A 24,275-nucleotide genomic window follows, 5' to 3' on the forward strand; every position below is an offset into this window, starting at 1 on the left:
ACCCTCAAAACTCAATCTGCTCACAAGAATACAAAATGACTAGTAGCTATGTAAAATCTGGAAGAAGATAAATTTTAACCTCAAAACTGAATTCCTGATTAAAATGTAGCAAAGCCTACATATGTTTAACACATTTTCTGTTAGGTTAGTTAATTCCAACAAACATGCATCTGACAAATATATAAATGTTTGTTTCCTTGGCATTGAAATACCTGTCATCTTCATGACTGAAACTTCCAGCAAAGGAGGAGCAGAAGGTCAGGCTGAGAGTTAGGGGAGAGAAAGTTCTGGTAGCGGTACCCCAACTTCCTTTCAAATGAGAAAATTGAAACCAAAATTCTCTTCTGATACTGTGATTTATTTTTTTTTAATTTATTCCCACATGCACTCGCTAGCAGTAACAGGGAATAAGAGAAAGGCACACAGAAAAGCTCCAGTACAAAGTCCATCCTCTCTCAACTTGACCCAGTCTGGGTTTTTCCCCACAGCCTGACTAAGTCTGAGCTTGTTTGAGCAAGCAGGTCCTGCCTGAAATACCGCAGCAGATGGGCTCAGGTTGACATCAGCCAGATGCTAAGAATATCTGGCATTTAAGTGATCAGAGTTTTATCATCTATTTCCATTAATTTCAGCTGAGCTTGAATAAACCTCAGTGAGCTCAGTCTGTCCCAATCCACCTTTATGAGCTCCTTCCCAGCTGCACTCCTTGCCCAGCCCTTCCACGTGCTCTGTCATCCTGCTGGAACGCTTCTTCCCTCACCATTTTGGTTACTTGGATGGAAAACAGTATTCAAGTAAGAATTAGTCACTGCTAGATGGTTAGATCAACTAGTTCTTTCAAAGAACCCCCACAATGAGTGTATTTTTTATATAAATAAAGCAGAAAATGCCCCAGACTGGACATTAAATAAGTAAATATTGATTAAAATCCAGGGTGTATTATAAATGAAGAGCATCCTACTGCAGTATTTTATTCTACTCATTGAAATGTTAACTTATGACTATTAGTCATAACAAAAACTCATGGAGTGAAAAATAACAATCCAAACCCAAAATTATAAAGTCACAGGTCAACTATTTCTACATTTGTCTACCTATAAAACACTTTCTGTGCTATCTCATTCCTTAAAATAAAGCACGCAGTCTCAAGACCTGCTTGACTTTATCAAAGCAGTTTAAAGCATTTTTGTATTGATTTTGAGACTACACTTGTGGCCATTTGCAAGGCAGCACTATTTAAAAAAAAAATCTACTGCTATTATTGCTGAACATGTCAAAAAAATAGCTTGCTTTTGTTGTGGGCTGAATGACAACTTGGATTGTCAAATGCAGTAGCTGTCTCTGCACCCCACAGAACAGGTGGTTATCACTATCCTGAAGTGATGCAGGACACTGGAGAATGAGGCTGAAAATCACCTCCTTCACTTGTCCAGAAGGCCCCAGCAGCAACCTGAGCAGAGCAAACACAGACCCTGCAGTGAACAGCACACATGCAGCACTCGAGGGAGAGCTGCCAGAAACAGGCAGCTCTGCTCAAAGAAACTTATCCTCTTTCTCTTACACCACTTGCAGCCTTGGTAATCTTTGTCATTTCTGTTTTTAACTAGAATAACTGCTTATTTAGTTTTGTGCCCTGAGACAGAAGTTAAGTGCACTCTGTTGGTTCCTTCTCTCTAATTACACACCAGAAGCTATTTTTAATGCTGAAAAGAGGATTACAGAACTGCTGTTAAGAGAGGAACGTTTTGGCCATTAGCTGTGAAGGAAGCTCTTAGGGTAAAAGATATAAAGCCCTGCTGTCACAGGAGAGCCAGCTTTAATTTTGTTTCTTCTTTAAAGCACCAATAGACCTGAAGCCTTGGCTTGGTTTCCACAGCAGCTTGGCTGCTAGAGAGGAGACGGTTTGCTTATTTTTTATAAAAGTGCTATTGAAAAGAGACTACACAAAACAAAGCAGTTTGAAGGGCACGTTTTGACACACATCATAATTCCAAGGTACTGGGGTAAAGCAATGCTTTGGTTAGAAAAGGAATAGCAGCCCCAGGTTCTACTTAAATTCGGCTGTTTATCTTTGAGTAACCTAGACAAAATCATTCCACTTTTTACATTTTCACACTGTCATTTCATTAATTGAAGAGGTAACGTTCAGCAGCAGACAGCCTACACGTGGTGTGCAGGAAATATCATTACAGCGTATCTGTGCTATCCTATGTTATTATTAAGCAAGGAAAAACACTTCCAAAGGAAAGATCCAATGTATGGCTGTCCCCCTGCCTGCTGCTGCTCAGCACCACAAGACAGAGCCTGGATCCTATTTGAGAAGCCTCGGGAAGACAGGATGGTGTTAGAGGTGAAACAACAACAGTTATTTAAAGTGATTTCCAAGTCTCTGGAGATAACAATGATAATTTTTATTATGAGATAAGAGTGTTGTAAAAATCCCAATTTTTTAAGACAGATTTTTTTCCAGATGAAAATGTTCTGGTTTTGTAAGAGTATTAAAAAAAAAAAATCTAAGATCTATGTCTTTACTACTCTCAAAATGAAAGACATAAAACTCATTATTTTTGCAAACACAAGACAGACTCTTCCAAGGTCAGCTGAAATGGCCTGAGGAAGAAGTTGCACTTCCTTATTGTAAAACAAGATGATTTAACTGCACAGTGCTTACAAACTATTTCACACTGTAACATCCTGTCAGTTTAGCAAATAATCATCTTGAAACTTCAGGTGCTAATTTAATAGATTATCTCCCTCTTTTGCGGTATGCCTTTGAAAGAACTGGTTAGCTTCCCAAATGGCGCTTTAGAGACTTCTCTTCACAACTAATATCGACCGGGTTTTATTGGGCAAGGGGAGAGATCTTTGGCTGAAGCAGGTCCCGGCTTTCACCCGAAAAGCCGTGTTGGTTTAAGGAAGGTCTGGAACTCTCTGACAGCGCCCGTGGCACCCACAGCACATCCCATTCCTGCCCAGCTGCTCCCACACACCTCAGCCCCAGCCTGACTCCCGAGGACAATGAAACACTCCTCGATTCACACGGAACAGCAGGTATTTCTATACAGAAAATTCCAAAATGACACTTGCAATGCGGCATTGCAACAGAAGCTTTGCAGATGCTGAGTGCAGTCTATTAATCTGAATCAAATTCAGGCAGTCTGGATCCTTTTTCAGAAAGATAAAATGTAGCTTCAACACACACTACAAGGCCGAGGGAACAATAATTAGGTGAAGTATTTCACCCTATATTTTATAGACTTCATAATGAGTTAAAGTAATTTTGATAAATTCTGTAACTTCAAACTCAAGGCAAAAGTGTAACATACGAATAACCTAAGATTTAAGTTTAGATATTTTATTGTAATTTCATGGGGAATACTGTCTTGTTTCTATTTTTTTTTTTAATCTAAGAGCAACTGGCAATTACACAAACATCCACCTTAACAGAAAACAGGGATCATCATCCCTTACACCTTAAACTAATTAGCTCTCAACCAGCACCTGCTCTTTCACTTAGCACAAGCCGTGAGGGCAGAAATACCCACATACATTAGGGAATGAAATCTCTCCATTGTTTACTCTTAATTGTGCTGACATTAGCTTCATTAAGAAAAAATTAAGAAGTTTAATGGCTTCTTTACAAGAACCTCCAATGACCCTAATTGCTGTCACTAATGGCTTCTGGAAGCAAAACTGATACTCTGTAATGGTCACTAGAAATCTGTATTGGCTCGCTGTTTTCAGAGACATGTTCCACTTACCCCTCAGTTTCTGTTCCACACTTCTGGATGGGGGGAAACTGTCAAGGTGTGGTGACTTTGGTAAATACTGTTTTTAATGTCACCCACTGTAATTTTTTCAGAAATATTTAATCCACTAGAAAAACAAACATACTATGAGTGCACGGTATCACAAGTTGTACCATACACCTCAACGCATTCTTTTTCTACCTACAGGGAATCATAAAAATCCTTCCAGATCAGGACCTAAGCATTTGAAGATCAGGATACCTAAAGAAACACAAAATTTATTTACTTTTGACCTAGACATAAGCATTAAACCCTCCTAGAATTTTTCTCTTGCTCTCCTGGAATCCTGAATGTTTAAAAATAGTACTGGAAATTATTCTTATTAGTCTTCAAAATGTATAATAGCTACAGATTTTCTTTATAGTAATTTTCCTTTTTAGACATAAAGACATAAAGTAAACAAGTTCATCTCTTTTATTTTCTTTTTTTTTTTTTTTTTTTTTTTTTTTTTTTTTTGAGGCAAGTTTCATTTAGAAGTTCCCAGGTCCTTCTTTTCTATTAAAAAACAAACAAAGAAACGAACAAACAAAAAACACCACTCCCCGAACCCCTCCATCATGAATCTCAGTAGAGAGCAGTAAGGTCACTAATGCAGATACACTTACAGCCTATTTCCCACTATGAAGAAATTTTCATATTGCAGTGCCCAGATGCTTTATTTCCTGTAATAAATCTCAGCCACTTCAGACTCAAATCCAAAGTTTTTAGGTACATTTGTGTGGATTTTCCCCACCTTGTATTTGCACAGCACTTAGCATGGTCTTGGGCCACAACCAAGCGTGTCAGGCTCTCAGAAATACAAATAAAATATAACACATCTGACGGGAGAAAAACAGTTCTATGCTGAACCAAATTCAAACATTGCACTGCATATTTACTTTGCGTGTCCAAAAAGGGTTTCAAAGTGTCTCTGCCCAGTTCTCAGCACTTGTGCTGACCACATCCTTACTGCTTATGACAGAAGTCTCAGGCTTAACAGCGCTGAGTACAGTCCTGGGTCTGGTGATGACATGCCCCTGTCCCAGGATATCCTTCACCTGCCAAACATTGGATCCCAGCAATAGTCATCCTGCTCTCTGCTATGTTTTAAAGTGTTTTAACCCCTTTATTAACACTCGTTAAAAAATGTCATATCCCATGGAGATTAGAAATAATTTACCTACTCAGCAGTAAATCAACATACAAACCAAACTTCTGCAAAAAGACACAGACCAAACCTGTGCCGATATTCCAAGCTCCCACTGGTATTTAAGTAACTCCTTCAGCAGTTTAAAGCCCTATTATGTTAAAAAAGTGCAATCCAAAAGGATCTGAAATACCCTCTACTAAAAAAGAGTCAGCTTTTGGCTTGTGAGCACAAAAGACACCCCCCAACTTCTCCATTCATGTGCCAATACTCAGGACTCGCAGCTTTACCAAATCCGCCTTTTCTGAGCAAAATAAACTTGGGAGAAAACGTTTACGGGGCCCAACATTCGTTCGCTGTTCCCAAGTGTATCAACCGGTGTCATATGAAGTAGTAAATAAGCGTTACACGGGAAACCTATCGCGCCTTCCACTCTCCTGTCGCGGTGCGCGCAGCGACCCCCGAGCCCTCCCCCTCCGGGGGCATCGCCCCTCCCGTGGCGGTCTCACCTGCGGCCGGCGGAGCGGCAGCGGCAGCGGCTCGGGGCTGGGGCTGGGACCCAGCTCTGCTCCTCCTCCTGCCGCCCGCGGTGTCTCTGGGGCCCGCGGAGCCTCCCCGGCGTGGCGAGGGCGGGACCGCGGCGCCATCGCCCCTCCTGCCTCTACTCCTGCTCCTGCATGGGGAACGCGGCCCGAGGGGCTCCCCCATCGTGAGGGGCTCCCCCTCAGCTCTGCCCCACCCCGGGTCTGAGGGCTCCGTGTGTCCCCCCAGCAGCGATCACGCTTACAGCGGTGGAAACAAATTTCTGCCCGGGGCTCTGAAATATACAAAAGTTTACAGACAGATTTTTTACATCTGGCTATTGCTGTGGTGCTTCTGGCAGAGCTCCCAACCTGGTCACCCGGGGTCAAGGGAACTGAGCAGGCTGCACCTGAGGGAGCCGACCGTGGCTGCAGCCCCCTCACAGCACGGGGCTGCCATTGCCCCACGGGCCGGGTTTCCATTGCCCCACGGCACCGGGCTGCCATTGCCCCACGGGCCGGGTTTCCATTGCCCCACGGCACCGGGCTGCCATTGCCCCACGGCACCAGGCTGCCATTGCCCCAGAGGCCAGGGTCCCATTGCCCCACAGCACGGGGCTGCCATTGCCCCAGAGGCCAGGGTCCCATAGCCCCACGGCACCGGGCTGCCATTGCCCCAGAGGCCAGGGTCCCATTGCCCCACAGCACCAGGCTGCCATTGCCCCGTGGGCTGGGGTTCCTTGGCTGCTCCCCGGGAGTCTCACTGGGCTGGGAGTGGTTCCTCTGAGCATCAAGCCTACAGCATATGGCCACTAATTCAGACAGAGCCTGGCTCTACCACACGTCAAGTACAGTGCAAAGCTCACTGGAGGCAGCAGAGAGAAATGCTGATTTCCATGGATTTTTGGATTAAGCTTATCTGGTGAGCTGTTAGTCACTGGCAACCACACACAGCCCATGGCGGGCAGGTGTGTGCCTGGCTACCTGCAGCTACAGCCACATTAGTCACCCATGGACGTAGCATTACTGCAATAACACCTTAGTAACTAAATACAATTTGTATTTGTGTTTGCAAGCCAGCTGGTGCTCTCCCCTCTCTGTAGGCCCGAGTGATGTGCTTCAATTGACTCTCAGAGGGAGCAGCAGCTCAGCACACATCACCAGCTCGACAGCTTTCTGTGACTCTCCGAGCTCCTGTTCCAACACAGCCAGGAAAATATAAAAGGCTGTGTTGTTTGAGACTGCCCAGCCATTAGGATGATTTCAGGCTGAATTTTGGAAAGGAATTTAAATCCAGTTTCAGCAATGTGGGGCAATAGATAAGGAATACAGCTGCAGAAGTGGTTACGTACCTGAGGCACAGGACTGTGCAGCAGGTGAGCTGGACTCTGCTCCTCTGAACCCTGCCCTGCAACACTTCTGCACTTCTATGGGCAGTCTTGGGCAAGGTACCTAATCTTGGCCTTCTGTTCCTGGTTTTTTGGACAGAGTGTCCAAAAGCACTCGGAATTATAGGAGCATTCAGATGGAAGCAGTGCACAGGCTGTTCATTTCTTAGGGTAGAGCAGAAAGATCTTCCAGTAAAATGATTGTTATAAAGGATTGTCTTCACTGGAAGTTGGATTAAATAACAAGATTTTTAAAAACTGCAGGAAATGGAAAATACATTGTTCTGCTGAGATCATAAATGGAGTCGTTTCAGAACAGATGGACTCAATTTATCACTTCATCAAAATTTTGTGGACCTTCCGAGTACACAGATTGCTTAACATCATTTCTGTATACCCACAGAAAGTATTTGCTATCCCAGAGTAAGATCTGAAATTCCTGCATGATTCAACATGACTGACATTGTAGGGGTTTTTCAATGGCAGCAGCTCCAAAGCATTCCAAGTGCTTTATATACACTGTTGTGCAGATTCCTTTTCAACCATCAGCAATTGCTGTAACACATTTTTAGGGGAAAAAAAATTTTTAATGGAAAAGAAAATGAAAAAAGGAAAAAGAAAAATATATGAAAATTAAAATCCAGTCCACTGCCTCCTGCATATGTTACAAACAGACTTCCCCCATTATTTTTTCTGCTGCTGAGGTTTCTGTCAGCGCCAGCAGCCCAAGCAGAGCCAGGGCTGGCTCTCACAAGGAGATGCTACCACCCCTTACTGGAGAGCACCTGGCACTGCTGGGAGCCTGCTCAATGTCACCACCCAAGCACAAGGCTCTGTCCTGGGGGAGGAAAGTGACAGCACCTCACCTGGGCTTTTAGTGGCTTATCTTTTTGCCCCTGTCAATTAATCCAAAATAAATTTCCTATGCATATGTGGTAGCCGCAAATATCAGATACTTGGAAACTCTGAAAGTTTTCTTCACAAGCAACCATTATTATTTTCAAACTCTTGCTTAGAAAAATATCCAACAGCTCTACAATGATATGTACATATTGCATGTATAAGTCAGAGTATTAAACACACAAATCTAATCTTTCTCAGGACTGAACTGGATAACTATATCAAATAATTTTCAAGATTTTGTTAAAATGCAACACATTTGCTGACAAAAATCTAATAAAATAAATCTGTAGTTTTCTGTGTAAGTTATTTGTAGATAGGGTGTGTAAAAAAAATGTAGTTGCAAAGTGAGTTATAGAGTATTACAGGAATCTGTTTTGTACAATTCAGATGTGTGCTTCAGTGTAAATTGCCACAGTACCCAGGACCATGAATCATTATGAGACAGAGAGAGATCATTCTTTTTAAAAGGAGCAGAGATAGAAAAACATAGTAAACTTCAAGAATAATTGTCATGTGAGGAGTTTACATTTTTCTCTTAGTAAGTCACCGTGGGTTGAACCTGCCTTCAGTTTGTGTGTGTTTGTACTATACATAAGTATAGTACATATAGTAAATGGGATGAGAGCATTTGGTTCTAAATAATTTTATTTGCAAAATGTTTCAACGCTCAGATTTTAAGTGGCTCCCATAAATGAGTCATTTAGGACTCATAGAGTGGCCGCTGACCAAATAAATATGTGACAAAAGCAAATCAGAAATATATTTGTAACTTCAGAAAATATTCTTTTAGACCTTTAGGAAAAATCTGAAAATTAATATAGACCAGACTCTTTTGTGGGTTAGACATTATATAAAGTATCACAATATGTTAAATTGTACTTTTAAAATTATCAGGTAGACTTTTAATATATTCACTCCTTTAAAATATTCCTTTGACATCCTACAACACCACATGCTGCCTTTTTGTATTTCCTCAAATACCCAGAAACAGTGACCAAGACAACCACAATTTCTGCTTTTCATCACTAGTTTCGTGATTCTGATTCAGAAAGACAGAAATAAAATGTTGTTTTTAATGAACTCTACAGTGAGAAGTATTTATTAGAATATTGTTTGTTTGTTTGCTTTGGATGAGATTTAGCATCTATTTACCAGTGTGCATCTGCACACACTCCACTCTCTTTGGCCACTGATCAATTTAGAGAATGAGACAAACAACTTGAATAAATTATTTGCTATTTCCTGTAAAGATATCTAATAATAGAACAATCCCAACGTGCTAGGCACGACGTGCTTAGGAAGTACGTGGTAAGACATTATTTTGAGCTGCTGCATTGCTGTCACCCTCATTTACAGGACAATATTAGAATCAATTGCTGAAGACCATCAGGTTGATGCTGCTAAATGCAGGAGCATCTCACTGCATCAGCCTGGCCAAGGAGGAGGCAGAGTTTCACTGCTGTTACGTGGTTTGCATTTTTGGCTCTGGGCTCAGTTGAACAAACTCTGAGGAATAATTTGCTGCTTTCTGTAAACAGAGCAATAGATGCCATACATGTTTCTTTGGGGACATGAAAAGCTATTCAGGTATCTTATCCAATTTGTTATTTGTTTTGAAGTTGTCAAATACTCTCAGCTGACTTGGAAAGACAATCATGCTTTCTTGCATTCCAGACTTCATTAAAGTTAGTGAGACAACAAAAATTTCTCCAAAGAGAACTTCAAGCTCACAGCACTGGGGAATGATAATTAGGGAAGGTACCAAGAGTGCATAAGTGTGGCTGAGGAGCTTATGCAGTTTCCTAGAGGAACTGTAGGAGTTAGAAATACAAGTCCCACCTCTTGCAGCTCCAGAACCTGGGCTAGGAAGTTTTGTTTGAGTTCTTAGATTAACAACCAAAACACCACCTGCACCTCCTCTCCTGTTCATGCTTAAGATTCTATTTCCAGAACAAGAAAATGCATTATTCCTTGAAAAATCAGTGCCTGGTTAATTGTTTAAACCTTTTTACCTGTACTTGCAGGTGTGATTTGTATTGGACCAAGGGCTATAGATCAGCCTGGGTTTTAAATCTTTCTATATACTTAGGTTGACCTCTTATAAAATGGAACATTTTCTTCTAGAAATTTAATTACTCTCAACAATGACAAATGATCTGGTCTTTGGCTTCCTAGAAAACTGTTAGATGGTCTTTGTTGAGGAGCAACTCTTTTTATTAATTGGTAAGTTACACAAGAAAGGAAAATAAATGAAAAAAAGGCCATTTCTCTATTAGGTGCCCTAACGCTTCAGGTGGAGTTTGTCACAAAATGGAAAATGTTATTGATTGAAAGAACACAGAAAAGAACAAATCGTTTTATGTTCACAGTAAATGATGAAACTATTTAGCTAACTGTTTTCAATTTGCACTTTCAGTATCTCTGCATTAGTATAACTTCTATACTGGAAAAAAAAGAAGAATACTTTGAAAAAATCAGTAAGGAACAAATGGACCATGTGTATTATTAGGAGAAAATGCTCTTATGTAAATTGGAATACAATTGTAGAACACAAAGTTCTAAAAAAATCTACTAGGAAACAAGGATTTACTGAAAAACAAAACAAAACAAAACAAAAAACCAACAAAACAAAACCCACACAACTCTGTTATAAATCAATTTTATAAGTGTGTGGACAAACTTCATCTGATTAAATCAATGTAGCCCTATTATAGTGAAACCAGGGAAGTAAAAATTATTTCTATTACCTGAGGATGTAGCCTTTCATATTATCTCACTGAGCTTATGGAAGTAGCTTACTGCTTGAAGATTAGTTTATTTAGATCACATTTTAAAAGAGAGAATACAAAGGAAAAACATAATCCTCCCTTTATTTTCCTTTATACTAAGAAACAGAGTGTGTTTTCCTCCAAGGAATTGGTTTTTTCAAACAAACCAATATAACTGCCCCAAAACTGATAGGGACTAAGGAGGAAAATACTTTATTTTCTCACTATCCTGAAATTTCAGAGTCCTGCTTGCTATCAGTGGAAGAATTCCCCTTAAATTCAACAAAACCAGGCTTTGGTAATTCTTAGACTAAGGTAAAAGAGTAACCTCAAATTTCCAACAGCAAAGGTTTCTCTTCTTTGCAATAAAATCTTAGAATTTATTGATATAGTAACATTAAAATGACATTCATACTGCATCTTCACTACATTTGTTTTAAGTACAACACATTATTAACTGAAATCAGCTGGGCAGAGATTAACTTCATGAGGTAAGGATTGTCTGGTGCTTTATCATGTGCACATGACAATTGGTTGTACTGGCATTACAATATATTTTCTTTAATGTGGATAGACTACTGAACTGGAAAAAAACCTGGCTAGCTTCTAACAGGGCTGTATCCAAAATGGATACACTCCGTCCTTTAAAAATGATCCATCCAGCTCATAAAATTTAATCTCCAGCAAGGCCAGCAGCCAGTTTGGGATACAGGACAGCTGTGATGAGCTATGCAGGCCAGATGAGGCACACGGTAGGAAAAGCCTCTAAAAACTGAGACACTGTTGAAGACAATAAAGAAGGAATGAAAACAAATAACTTTCTAATAATTTCTAATTTCTATTGTCTATTTCTAATAATGACATCCAAGAAATAAGCATCAGTCCTAATTTTAGTGTTCCACCAGCTCAGCTCAATTGTTTATTATAGTTTTCCCTCACTAAGCAGCACCACAAATACATTTGTATAAATGTACAAATACAGTAATTATAGTTCACAACTACTGGACAGGTTTTCATGATAATTAGAAAAATAATTACATAATACAAAAACTATAGAACTGCATTATTTCATGAGTTGTTATTGTTTTCTATACCTTTTACTTTAAAAATACTCCTCTGAGATTGTAACGTAAAATGTCACTTTATTCAACAGAAATAAAGTGCAGTAAAGCATTTGAAGATTTAGGTGCTGTTTTGGTTTGTTTTTTAAAAATCAGACTGTCCACACAAGGTAAAGCTACCAGACCAGTGCTCACTATAACTGCAAAGGTTGGTTTCCTTCTTTTTCACATTAATGCCTCAGCTTCCAGATTCCCAATGTCTGTATTTGCCTGTACTCTCCAAGAAGTTTGTCCTGCTTCTGACAGACCATCGTGGGACTTTGCTCTGCAGAGCTCAGCAGTGCTGACTTGTTAAAAGCCCTTGGAGTAGGAGAGCAGGTCCAGGGTGGTGTGGTCTCTGCCTGAGCCTGAGCTGCTGCCGTGCACAACAGGAGGAGGCCAGGGCAGCCTCTTCCTTGGAGCCAGGATTGCTCTTACCCCCTTGGCTTTTCACCCTACTAACATTGTGCCAATAATTTTTTGCAACACATTTAATTTTCTCAGTTCTACCCTTAGACTGGTGGGATTCTGTGGGTAGTTACCACGACCTGAAGGTGCTACTGTCTGCATACAAAAAACATTATAAAGAAAAGCCTTCAAAATACCTTCTGTGGTTGGAATTGGTGGCTTAGACACTGCACAGAAGCAATTCAGTAGGTGGCACACACTGCAGGTCAGACACACTTGAAACTGTCAGCAATTATACTTTATGACATTATCTTGATGGAAAAAAGTTGATATCATAACTTTGAGTTAGTAAGACACTTTGGGATGAAAAGAATCTTACAGAAATAAGAACATTATTTTATAAGTTTTTTCTACCATGCTCTGTGACAAATTTTGAAAAGGAAAAGCAAACATGCATTGAAGAAAGACAGTATGAAAGATTTTTACCTGCTGTTGGGTTAGCCATTGATTTTTCTGACTGAGAATGTCTTTTTGTAGTTACTGATTACCAGGCAATCACAAAGGAGCTTGATTCAAGATCCACTATAGTGAAGAGGGAAAAAACCCCAACCCAGCCTTAATCAGTCTCCTACTTATTGTAAGAATGAACAACAGTCCTGTTTGGAAATAGGTCACAGGAGGAGGGAAATGCAAACAGCAACCATTAATGCACATTTCACCTAAACCACATCATGTTATTTTTGTAAGAAAAATATTTCTTCACACTCCTGGCGCAATAATCTGTTGTGTACAGAACAGCAAGATGTATTTGTTTGGGGATTTATTTTTTTTTTTTTAAGATGGGAACTTTAAGTTCAGAACAGATATTTTTGTGCTACATTGCCAGGCAGCATAAATGAGCAATTTGAACCAGGATTATTTTCAGATTTCACTGTCACTGAATCAAGCACAACAAATGAACTTTAGACCTGGGAAAATGCAGCCGAGAGTGCAGATTAGTTCCCTAACAGCTATTCAGAAGCATTTGATTGCTTAATGATCTTTAAGCTCAAGAGTCAAACATTGCTTCATACATAAGCAAAAGTCATTTTATATACCCTCACAAGAGCATTTTATTTATTTTAAACAAGCAAAGCACTCACCGAATCTGCACTCACGATTCCTCAGATTTCTCTACCACCACACAAATGCATTCTTTACAAGCCAGCTCTTGCATACAGTCAAGTGTTTTTTTTCTGGCAGAGTTTAGCACTATGGGAAAGCAGGACTTCATTATACAGAAAGACTAAAAAAATCAGCCTCACATCCCAACAGTAGATTGTTGAATAATTTACACAGAAACTAGTTTCAAATATGGAAATGTCAGAGCTAAGGGGGACATATTCCTACTTCAGGCTGCTCAATCAAAGGGGTTTTAGTCTATTTTCTTTTAAAGAGCTGCTGCAACAGCAGGAAATATCCTTTTCAGAGCAGTAAAGATCTGCATCCCCTTTGTTCTTCACCTGTTGGACAGCATTTGATAAATGTCACATTTAGCACCAAAAAACAAATGGTGTGCTCAGAGTTGGAAAAGGATTAGGAAACTCAGTGCAGCAAGTTTTAAATGTCTATTTAGACCTGCTACAGAGCAAGGGCACCAAGAGATTCACTGCTGAGGTCATTGAGTATCCCACAGTAAATGCCTGAGCAAAGGGAGCCACCAGAAACCCTAGAGCACCTCACCCACCCTGGAGGCAGAAGGATGGCATTCCTCCTCCAAATGGCTTTTATGCATAGGGTACCCAAGATTCTTTGTCTTCCCTTACTTATAGGTGTACTTAAATTATTTTCAGGGTCCTATCAGCTTTTAACAATTAACTTACAGCAAAATAAAATTCACATTCTTTGTCTTGCCCAGTTTCATCCATTTCCTGCACTGCTACAGGAAGGAGCAAATGGGAGCAGGCATCTCTGAGCTGGCTATTGCCAAGAGAAAGGCTGAACAGCATGGCCAAGATGCCCAACAAAGGCACCACACTTCTCTCTTACAAGGTTTTATAGTCCACAGATTAATCAGATGATCATGGTGAGTCAACCCCTCAATATACAAAGAATTAAAATCACAGCTTTTCAAAAATAACTGATCTAAGTTTTAGAGTTATCTGAAATGCACATTAATTTGATGTAGCACCACCACGCCCAAGTAACAGCCATTTTCTGGCTCTTTCTATTTTCTTTTCAAGCAGGTGTTTGACAGAAACTTTGGGCTTGTAAAGACTCAATAAAGCCATTTCAATTTTAATTCCCATGTTACTCAGGACATTAAGTAAGGGTTCAATGTGTTGGATATTTCTTTCCCTGGGGTCAGCTCAAACATCATAGCAATCAACTTTGAAGGTTAGCTCATTAGGCTTCAGAGCAAATTACTACAGGGAAGAGCCTAAGAGTGCTTTGGCACAGGGAAATCTACAACCATCAAGAAATTAAGCACCACAAGAACAGCAAAGCTATTTTCAACCTTTAGATGAAATAATGAATAATGTATTTTTAGAAATGCTAGTAAATAACCCCTGGAAATACAGTCAAGACAAATTTTGGTCACTGCTCCCAGAAAACATTTTTGAGGAAAACTTTTGAAACCACTACAAATTAAGTAAATATAAAGCTCTCAAAATCTGCACTTTCAAGACAAACAGTTTTAAGACATACTGAACTTCATTCTTAGAAAAATATTTTGCATTGTTAAGCAAAATAATGAAGTTATAGGAATCAGCAGAATAATCACTTTTTGCCCTTTAACAGTAGCTGGAATAATTAATTTATTCTTTTGTTACAGCCTCTAAATAGGTAAATATACTCCCTTCTTGAGTAATTACACACTTTATCTCCTATGGCTTTTACTCTTTAGGAAATAAAGTTGGAGTCTAACATTCCATTTTAAGATCTATCATGAATTTTAACACCCATCAACATGTCAAATGGCTGACTGTATTTATTTACAATACTTTTTCCACGTAAGACTATTTTCTAACCAGCTGCTCACATTATATTTAGGATATACTCATGATGACTCCAGAACATAAAATGGAAAAAGTCTATATTGAAAGTATATTAAAAAAGTTGCCACCAGCTAGTGGACTACAATTATTTTCTGAAGATTTAGTTCTAGGAAAACAAGTTTGGTTTTAGTATTTAAAAACCTGAGCTGAAATTCTGACAAAACAGAATCAAGTTATGTCTCACAAAATTTACTCACATTCCAGTTTCTTTTCTGCCACAAGGGAGAATACTGTCAATTAACAAATACATAGATTTTTTAAACTATAATATAAACACCATTTGATAATTTTTTTTTTTTTCAGTTAAAAGATTCTCAGCAAATCAATTTAATGCCAAACAGGAAGATATATGAACATTTCAGCTTATTTATGTATTTCCAATGGTCTGTGGTGGACTACCAGAGGGAAAAGTACCAGAACTTGCAGTATGTGCACGTCTCCCAGGGAAGGACAAGAACATACTTCAGTAACATCAGGAACTGCTGAACATGGATTTTAGCTGGAAGGAAATCCAATTAACTCTTGTATAATTCTACACAACCCCCCCAGCACGGCAGCTTTGAGCAGCTGCTGCCCTGCAGCCGCACCACCACCCCAAACACTATTTCAGAAAACAAAAAAAAAACGGACCCTCCTATAAGTTTCCTATGTATTTAAGGACAAATATTAAACAAAAATCATACATTAATGTATCTTTACACATGTATTAACTTTCATTTATTCTCAGGCTTACAGATTTCTCCAGATTTCTTGAAAGGAAAACCACCAAACCAGAGCCACCTGAACACAATCAGCTTCCAAACTGCAGGCAGAGGGGCCCAGGACTCAGCTGGGAAGGACCCTGATACTGTGAAAAATGATACTAGAGAACTCTTTCCACAGTGCTGTGAAGGGGAAGACAGGTGTCAAGAATGGTGATAAACTGCAGTAGTTAGATTAAACATTTATTTTTTTCATATATTCACAAAATCTTCACAAAAGTATTGAAACTCAAAAAGGAATTAGACTTGAGTCAAATACAGAGATGAAATGTACAAGACAAATGAGCAGGCAAACTAAAAGGTCTTGAAAGTATTTTACTTCAGATTGAAAAACGAACAGTTCAACTGTTCCGTTTAAATAAAGTTTTGCAAGATATACAGTATTTTATGAATACAATGCTGGTCATTTGAGGCAATGTAAAATACCTCAATTTTTCCTTCATGCTTTTTTTTTTTTTTTCTTTTTTTTTTTCTTTTTTTTTTTTTTCTTTTAGAAAGATACTGTTTACCAAAAAGAAACTTGAGCAGTCCAGGAAAAGCTATTTTCCATTAAATTTATGAAAACCATAAATTGAGGCAAACCTAAGATTCCCAATGGAATCAAGATTATCTTCCCGCTACCACCACCTTAAAATTATCACATGCTTATTGGAACACTAATATCTGCACCCTAGGAGTACATTTGCTTTCAACAATGAGGGTGATTCTTTTAAAAACACTTCAGTGTGGTAAATGCGATACAGATCTTTGCAAGTATTAGGTTTTGGAACAGTTTTGCTAATAGCAGCTAACAATACTGGATTAATATAATTTATAAATAATTGTTCCCTAAGCGGTGAACATAAGTCTACACATTCACAATAATCTAAAACAAAATAAATAGTGACTATGCATAATGTGGTACAACTTTTACTAGTTTCTATGAAGAAAAGCTGAACATCTTGATAAAATTATCTGATCAAATTAAAATATGACTCTAAAAATTGATTTTTAAAATTGTCAAATTAACATCACTTAAGCTTAGTGTTGGAGTAAATGTTATGTCTTTCTGTAATTTTGGAATATATATATATATTTTCCTTTTTGAAGTAAAACACTTTGACACATTGAAAATGTTTATTCATTTAAGTGATGACATTGGTTCTGGTCTCATTTTACTTTAAAAATCATTGCACTCATTAGTGCCCATAAAGGTCAGGTTGGTCTGTAGTATTCTGTAATGTATATAAAAAGAGTTTCTCAAAGCTAACAGTACTTTTTATAAAAGCATCATCTCAGAACTGCTGCATTTAATACAGTCACGTACACCAAGTACAGACCTTCCTCTTGACAGAAACACGTGAAATAAATGCCACTTAACTCTCTACCACTGAAGTGTCCCAACTCCTGTTCCAAACTCTGCCTGTGAGTGCAATTTTCTATTCCATTTGCATTCATGGCATCAGAGGTACTGCAACCTACACTTGTGATGTGACTGAACCACACACACGTGGAGTTTCAATGAAATGAGAACTACATCAATAAAGAAATATTATGAGATATGACAGGTTTGGGTCTTTAAGGCAATATAAAGTATATTTCATTATTTGAAATTGTTTTGTTTTGTTTTTAATAATTAAGTGTAAATATAAAAATGCCTAAGAGGGGAGTGAGAAAAAAATACTTTAATTGCAAAATTTACTTAAAGCTTCAACAGTTATCGTCTCCTACAGGAGTTAGCAAAAATATAAAAGACAAAAAAACCCAGACCTGGAAGGGGGAGGAAAGGCACAAACAAGGAGGCATGGGATTAAAGCAGCCCAGGAATGCAAACGTCTGTAACAAACTGAGTTTTGTTGTTTTGTTTTTTTTTTTTTTAAAAAAAAAAAAAAAAAAAAAAAGAAAAAAGAAAACAATCACCACCATCAATCAAACAAAAAAAAAAAATACAACCCCGAGTGGCCTTTCGTTTTTTCTTTAAAAAAAGAAGGAAGGGTAGAGGAGAGACCACTAAGGGAAGGAAGAGAAGGATGCAACTAGAAAACCCCATTGCCTGAAATGATGGCACTCTAGAAAACAAGGTGAAGGTTACTTCTCAGAGATGACAAGCTCAGTGTCTACACAAAGTACATGTACACTTTATACAAATGAAAATCTTCATTTGCCACCAGAAACCTTTCTTTCAGAGGAACAGCTTTTGCAGATCCAAAGTTCTATGAGCTCTTCCAAATGCCAAGAAAAGAAATTCTGAGCAATATAACTAGAAATGTCTCTTTATATGGATGTTAAGATGACAATTCAGATTATTTTCCAAACTAATCCTGAGAAAAATTTATGTTTACAATTTAAACAGTAATGTTATGTAAAAAGTATTAACAAATCCACTATTACAAATGTCAGTTTTCCTATATGGTCATCTATATATACACAATAAAATGGTAAGTATATGCAAAAATAATTAAAAAATCATGCACAAATTACTTTCACCTTTAAAGGCTGGGTTTCCCTCAAAATACAATTTTTTTGCCTTTTTTTTCCTATTTTTTGTGTTTTATTTGTTTGTTACCACCCCCTAGACACACTGAGTACTATCTCTACAAGTCAGCATGAGCTGATGGGAAATACATTTATTTTACATTCAAGCTTTTATATCCTAAATGACCCTGTTGTAGCATATGACTTATCAAATGAGCAGCCTTTTTCCTCTTTTAAAAAAATTATTTTTTTTCCTTTTTTTGTCCATTTTTTTTTTTTTTTTTTTTTTTTTTTTTTTTTTTGTTATTTTGCAGTGATCAATCTTCATGTTCCGTTCCGTGGCGAGCTGGGAAAAAAAAAATGCAGTTGCTAATCTATGTCTGAACAGTCTGAAGCTCCAGAAGAGATCCAAGGAGTCACTATCAAACTATCCTGTAGCATGAGATCATTGCACACAGAAGAACAGTCATAAAGTAGGTAACTATCTACAAAGGTCTGACAGGGCTGCATCCCTCTTGTGTTTCCTCTTTTTGCCGTGGAAAAACTGATGGTGTGATTTGCTGCCTTGGTGCTGTTTGTTTGTGACTGAGGTACCATGGCTTGAGTTTGCTGGACCTTGGAAGCCTTTGTTGGACGAGCGAAATAACCGTGCAGATCCATGCTGTGGAGGAAAGAGAGCAGGGTAAATCCCTGTCATGGGAATAAAGCATGGCAATCACACATCCCTGCTTCTGGAGCACCAGCATGTGACTGCTGAGTCACTTCAACAGCTTGCCATGGCAGAAGAAACCTGGTCATTGCTGACAGCAGCACAGCATGCCAATCTCCCACTTGGGTGGCTGCAAATAAATGTTCACCTCTAGCCCCAAACAGGTGCAGAGAGAGGAGCAGAGCACTTGGAATTTTGGAAAGTATAAAGATATTTTACAGAAATGTCCATAATCCAAGACAACACAGGAAGATTTCTCAAATCCAGGACTAATCTTACATCACATCTTTTCAGAGCTGGGATATGTCAGATCATGGACAGCCACATTCCAGCCTGGAATTGATTCTGCCCAATAACACAAACACGTGCTCATGGCATAGCCAAGGCCAGGTGTGTGAATTGTCTCGTTAAAAGACAGATCACCAGCAAATAAGAAGAATGTCTTCAGAATTATTTTCAGGGAAAGTATTCCAGAAGGTTCTGGACTATGTTTCAAACATAAAACATCTAAAACATTTCTGAAAAAGTGTAAGAATTTAAAGTGCATATATCCAGGGTATACTGTATATACAGGCACAGAATATTTCCAGAATACTGAGTTGCCGTAGAAGCATTCCTCAGTGTGGGAAATCTCCTAAATGCACAAGCTCTGATAGCATCTGATCATAAGGATGTTTAGCTACAGGGAAAATGAGGGGGAATGTCATGTATCAGCAAAGAATCTTCACCTCCCTTAGTGGAAAACAGATCAACAAGTAGTAACAGCTAAAAGAGCAGACAGCCAGAGTTTTAAACACACATTTTTACTAACTGCTTTCACTAAGTGTAGGCATGCCTCGTTTCTCAAGTTTTGCAATCAAAACTGGACTGACATGCTTTTTGCAAAGGAGAAAATGGGTGCAACACAGCTCTGGCAAATCTGCCATCCCAGAATGAAGTCAGACCAATTTCATCTGTTCTAAAGCTGGGAAAGCCACGGTTGCAAATTCATCTATGCTTAACAGAGAATCAGGTGGCTGTAGATACAATCAGTGCTGGGAGCTTTTTAATGGAGCAAAAGGGAGGTAAAAAAATGCAGTGTTCCCTTTCCAGAACAAGTACCCTTCCATGGGGGATATGTGTAATATTCAAATAATCTACACAGTTGTTGTTTTCAAACATTTCACAAACCTGAGATTTGTTCGTGTTGCTGGATGTATTGGCTGTTTGGCTATTTTGTGTTTTCCCACTTGACTGGGAGGATTCCAGTGACACTTCTTGTGACCCCACTCTGTTTGTGGTAGACTGACGACAACTCAACTGTTTAGAGGTTTTGCAAGGTGTTCCATCAGAATCCTTCAGGAAAATGTAAAGGATTAGTGAGTTTTTCTTAAGAGTGAATATTTCTAAAGGTGAATTTTCCTTTAAAAATAAAGTTAAGAGGGGACAAAACTGAAAACTTTTTCATTTCACATACTAAAATTCTTTCAATCCAGAATTCTTATTGAGTAAAACAGGTTTAAAGATGTATTGATGTGTAATTCTGTTTTTGAGATTTGCCTTTTATTTTTTAAATGCAATTCCCAAACAGATTTTTTTCAAAGCTTTTGGCCTGTTTGATTTTTAAAGCACATGGCTTAGGATTAGGAATCTGTTTTATTTTTGAAATACATTTTTTCCAGAAAAAAAGAGGGCTGTGGAACTTTGTATCTACTATATTCACTTTCTACATGTATTGTGTCAAAACCAAACTGCAACTTATATGTGTGGAAATTGCATAAGAGTTAACATCTTATGCAAGTTAGGATTCTGGATGAATTAACTGACAAGGATTGTGAGCTCCCAAAATGTATTTTGTGACAATACAAATCATAAGGAAAAAAAAACAAAAACAAAGAAATTTTAAAGTGAAGTCAGAAAACCTCCAGTACTTACTACATCACTAGAGCTGGACAGTGTGGATGATGATGATGATAAAGGACCTGATGAAGAATTTGAAGAATGTTTACTAAGTGTTTCTGAGGTTTTATTTCTAGGTTTTCCCAGTGCTTCATTCTCTTCAGCAATATTATTGTTGCATTTGTCCAGCTGCTGAGTATCTACTATCAAGGTTACCCCATTACCTAGTAAAAACAAAACAGAAGCATCATCACACATTTAAATGCAAAAATATGTTGCCTTGGGGTTTTTTAATACAGCCTCTAAGATATAAAATATGTGTTATTTTGTTATCACAGGACATGCACAGATATCTGCACACATCCCCACCCTAAATCCATGCAGACACACATGGATGCATCCCTGTGTGTGCACTGTTGGCCAACACCTCCCAGAGGGGTGGTGGCTTCCTGACAGGATCCATTAATGCACTGAGCATTGCTCATGGTTTGAGATGGAAGTTAGGGACAGAAGACATGGAAGAAGGCAGTAACAAAACTCAGATGTGCTGCTGTAGATTCAACAGCACTCAAACATATAGGTTTAAATTCTGTTTCTATATCCCTGATACTCAGCAACTACAATTTTTCTTCTGCTAGGAAGCAGCTAAGATCAGAAGAAGTCCAAATAAGCCTCCTTGCATTGTAGGATTGCCTACATTGAAAATTCAGGATACAGAACTCTCATATGTCACTAAGCTCTGCCTTAAAATTATTGGAACTTAAATGTAAACTAAATCAACAAGATAACCACTGTTACTGTCACCATTAGTTTTCTAATATGGGGTTATTTTTCTTTTTTTGATTGCTGTTTGATCTCAAATATGACACTTAGGGAGTAGAGATTTACATAATGTCCATGCATGTAGACAGGTAAAGGGAGGTGATGGGAGCTCCTGGGACTGAGCACCAGACATTCCTGGGGACAGCAGGGCCACCAGGGCCTGCAGGCTGACAGCTCAAACAGCACAGAACACATTCAGCTGACAAATCACTAACATAAGTTCTAAAAGGAAGTAAACAAAATCCAGCCTAGCCAAAAGAATGGGTCCTTGCAACACTTTCTCTGATTAATGGCTAACAAGAGAGCACTTCTGATAGGGAACATTCTAAAATTAACTGGAGAGTATAAAAATTAATTCTGGTTTGAAAACTTCCAGACAGCAGATACACCTGCACCACAAGAGAGTGGCAATTGGCTGCTTCTGCCCCAGAAGATGGGCAATGGATTAAAGGTGATTCAAAAGGGCATTGTCACCGAGTTCTCTGGCTGGATTTTGTGTGTTCCCATTTGTTAAAAACAAGATCATGATTGATATTTCAGGAGTCTTCTATTTAAAAGATTTATTCCACTTACATAGTGAATCCTGGCTTAAGTATTGCTTCCTAACACACACGGTATGTTAGACTTTAAAATTAAAATAAAAATGCAGAATTTAAGGATTCAGATTTAAACTAGCATGCCCAGTAATTCTTGTTAAACCTTGTCCACATTTAAAGGACAAAGAAAGTGTGACACTGACTATGTGGCAATTTAAACTGGAAGGTTTTCCAAAGTCTCTTTTAGGAAGGCAGCACTCTTTACAGACCTCTCTACTGACCCAATCTATTGTAGCACAAAAAAGATGGGGACATTTTACTCCTGCACTAATCTGACTTTTCTGGATGAAGAGTCAGGAATACTGAAGGAAAAAAAGGAAATTGCTATTAAGATGCACACATTAACTTATGTGAGGCAAAACCAACAACAACATGTATACAAGTAAAATGTGCAGGAAGTTTTCCCCATCAGCCCTGCTGAGTCAAAACTCACCATTGCATGAAGATTCTGTTCTGCTTTGCATTCCCCACTGCTTGGATATCCAGTCTCTGTAGGTGGCCACTTCTTGTGTTACTCTAATTATTCTCCCTAATATACTGCAAACCAGGAAAAAAACAAAACCATCACCAAAATTAAACTTTAGACACAAATATAAGCACTGAATGTCAGAGATTTAGACTTGGAGACTTTACCTTTCTGTTTCGTTGTTAGGATAATATTTAGCTATGGGGGAAACTGCATGGCTCAGAACAACATAGGCATAATCAAAAGCCTGCTTCACTTGCATGGCACCATAGGAACTCCTCCCAACATCATTACCTTAAAATAAGAATATAAATAAATGAGTAAGATTTTAACTGTGGTTATCACCTTTCAGGCAAGAGACAATAATCTGTTTTAAAAATTGCCCTTAAGTTCCAACCAACTGCAGCTACTCCTTGTAGAACAGGATTAGCATAAAACATAAATATTTGAAAGAGCCTAAAAGATCTACAGATATTTAAATGTCAAGAAGTCCAAACCAGCAATTCTCTGGGTAACAGTACAATACATGAAGGAAAACAAAATGCTGCAGTGCATCTATTAAACATTTAACAGTTCTGTTATTCCATTTTGGTTTCTGAGGATACCTGGCTGTAATGGATCCTCGATGTACAGCATTGATGGTCTGTAGCCATCCAACATGCTTTTCTGCACTTCATCCTTGGCAACATAAGAGCCACCATCCTTTATTCGGATTCCAGTCTTCAGATAATTGAAGTGACGTCCATATAATTCAAAAAACTCTATTAAAAGAACACCATAGTTGGCATTGGGCATACAGGCATCTTCCCTGGGATGCAGCTATTAAGAAGAGAGAGAAAAAAATCATTCTTTTAAGACTTCAAATGCTTCTCTTTTTCACAGAAAACATGTCTAAATACAGTAATAAATAATAATAAAATAGATATGTCTAAATATAGTATTTTCCCTTGATAAAGCAGTTTTGCATCTTCAAAATAGGATGCTATGACAACTTGTATAAAATAATTACCTCTTAGGAAAAATCCAGGCTATCAAATACTAATCTTTTTGCATTTGAACTTTCAGTCCAATAAGCGAACTTCCAGCACTAATGGCAGGGTTCTTGTGAAAAAGGAGATATTTGCACCTCACAAACCTGGGTCTGTATTACAATACAGACTTCTCATGTGCACAGCTACATACAGGATCTCCTCTGCTGTTAAGTAAGCTGCCTGAGAGACTGTGAACAAAACCAACTCAGAATTGTAACAGATATTAAACCTGACTTTTTTTTTTTAAATTATATTTTTAAATGAGCAAATGGAAGTGCTGCTATTCAACATAAGAAAAAATTGGATTTGGAGAAATTTTGTTTTTAAACAATATGCATATTGCCCTTGTTTCTTTTGTGCTCAGCAGGGAACTGCAAAGGCACTCAGCAAATACCAAGCTGTACTTGCAGGCCCAGGTTTTAGAGTAATTACAGTCTAGAAAAATATGGACATACACTTGCAAACACAGTTATACGTAACATTTAGTTCAGGAAAAA

The 24,275-nt window shown here is 38.4% G+C and overlaps 2 protein-coding genes across 2 annotated transcripts in view; both read right to left on the bottom strand.

Moving 5' to 3' along the window:
* Positions 1 to 5,559, bottom strand: part of ADCY7 (adenylate cyclase 7) — a 58,563-nt gene extending 53,004 nt beyond the window's left edge. The window contains exon 1 of the mRNA XM_079315802.1: positions 5,445 to 5,559. The gene's annotated coding sequence lies outside the window, so the exon portion shown is untranslated. The remainder of the gene's footprint in view (positions 1 to 5,444) is intronic.
* A 12,136-nt stretch (positions 5,560 to 17,695) lies between these two features.
* Positions 17,696 to 24,275, bottom strand: part of TENT4B (terminal nucleotidyltransferase 4B) — a 39,276-nt gene continuing 32,696 nt past the window's right edge. Inside the window, exons 7-12 of the mRNA XM_079316109.1 lie at positions 23,353 to 23,566; positions 22,915 to 23,041; positions 22,715 to 22,818; positions 20,900 to 21,087; positions 20,156 to 20,320; positions 17,696 to 18,937 (exon numbers count right to left, since the gene is read on the bottom strand). Coding sequence (XP_079172235.1) covers positions 18,758 to 18,937; positions 20,156 to 20,320; positions 20,900 to 21,087; positions 22,715 to 22,818; positions 22,915 to 23,041; positions 23,353 to 23,566 — 978 coding nt within the window. The 3' untranslated portion in view covers positions 17,696 to 18,757. The remainder of the gene's footprint in view (positions 18,938 to 20,155; positions 20,321 to 20,899; positions 21,088 to 22,714; positions 22,819 to 22,914; positions 23,042 to 23,352; positions 23,567 to 24,275) is intronic.

This window comes from Erithacus rubecula, assembly GCF_903797595.1.
Source record: "Erithacus rubecula genome assembly, chromosome: 12".
Lineage (NCBI taxonomy): Eukaryota > Metazoa > Chordata > Aves > Passeriformes > Muscicapidae > Erithacus > Erithacus rubecula.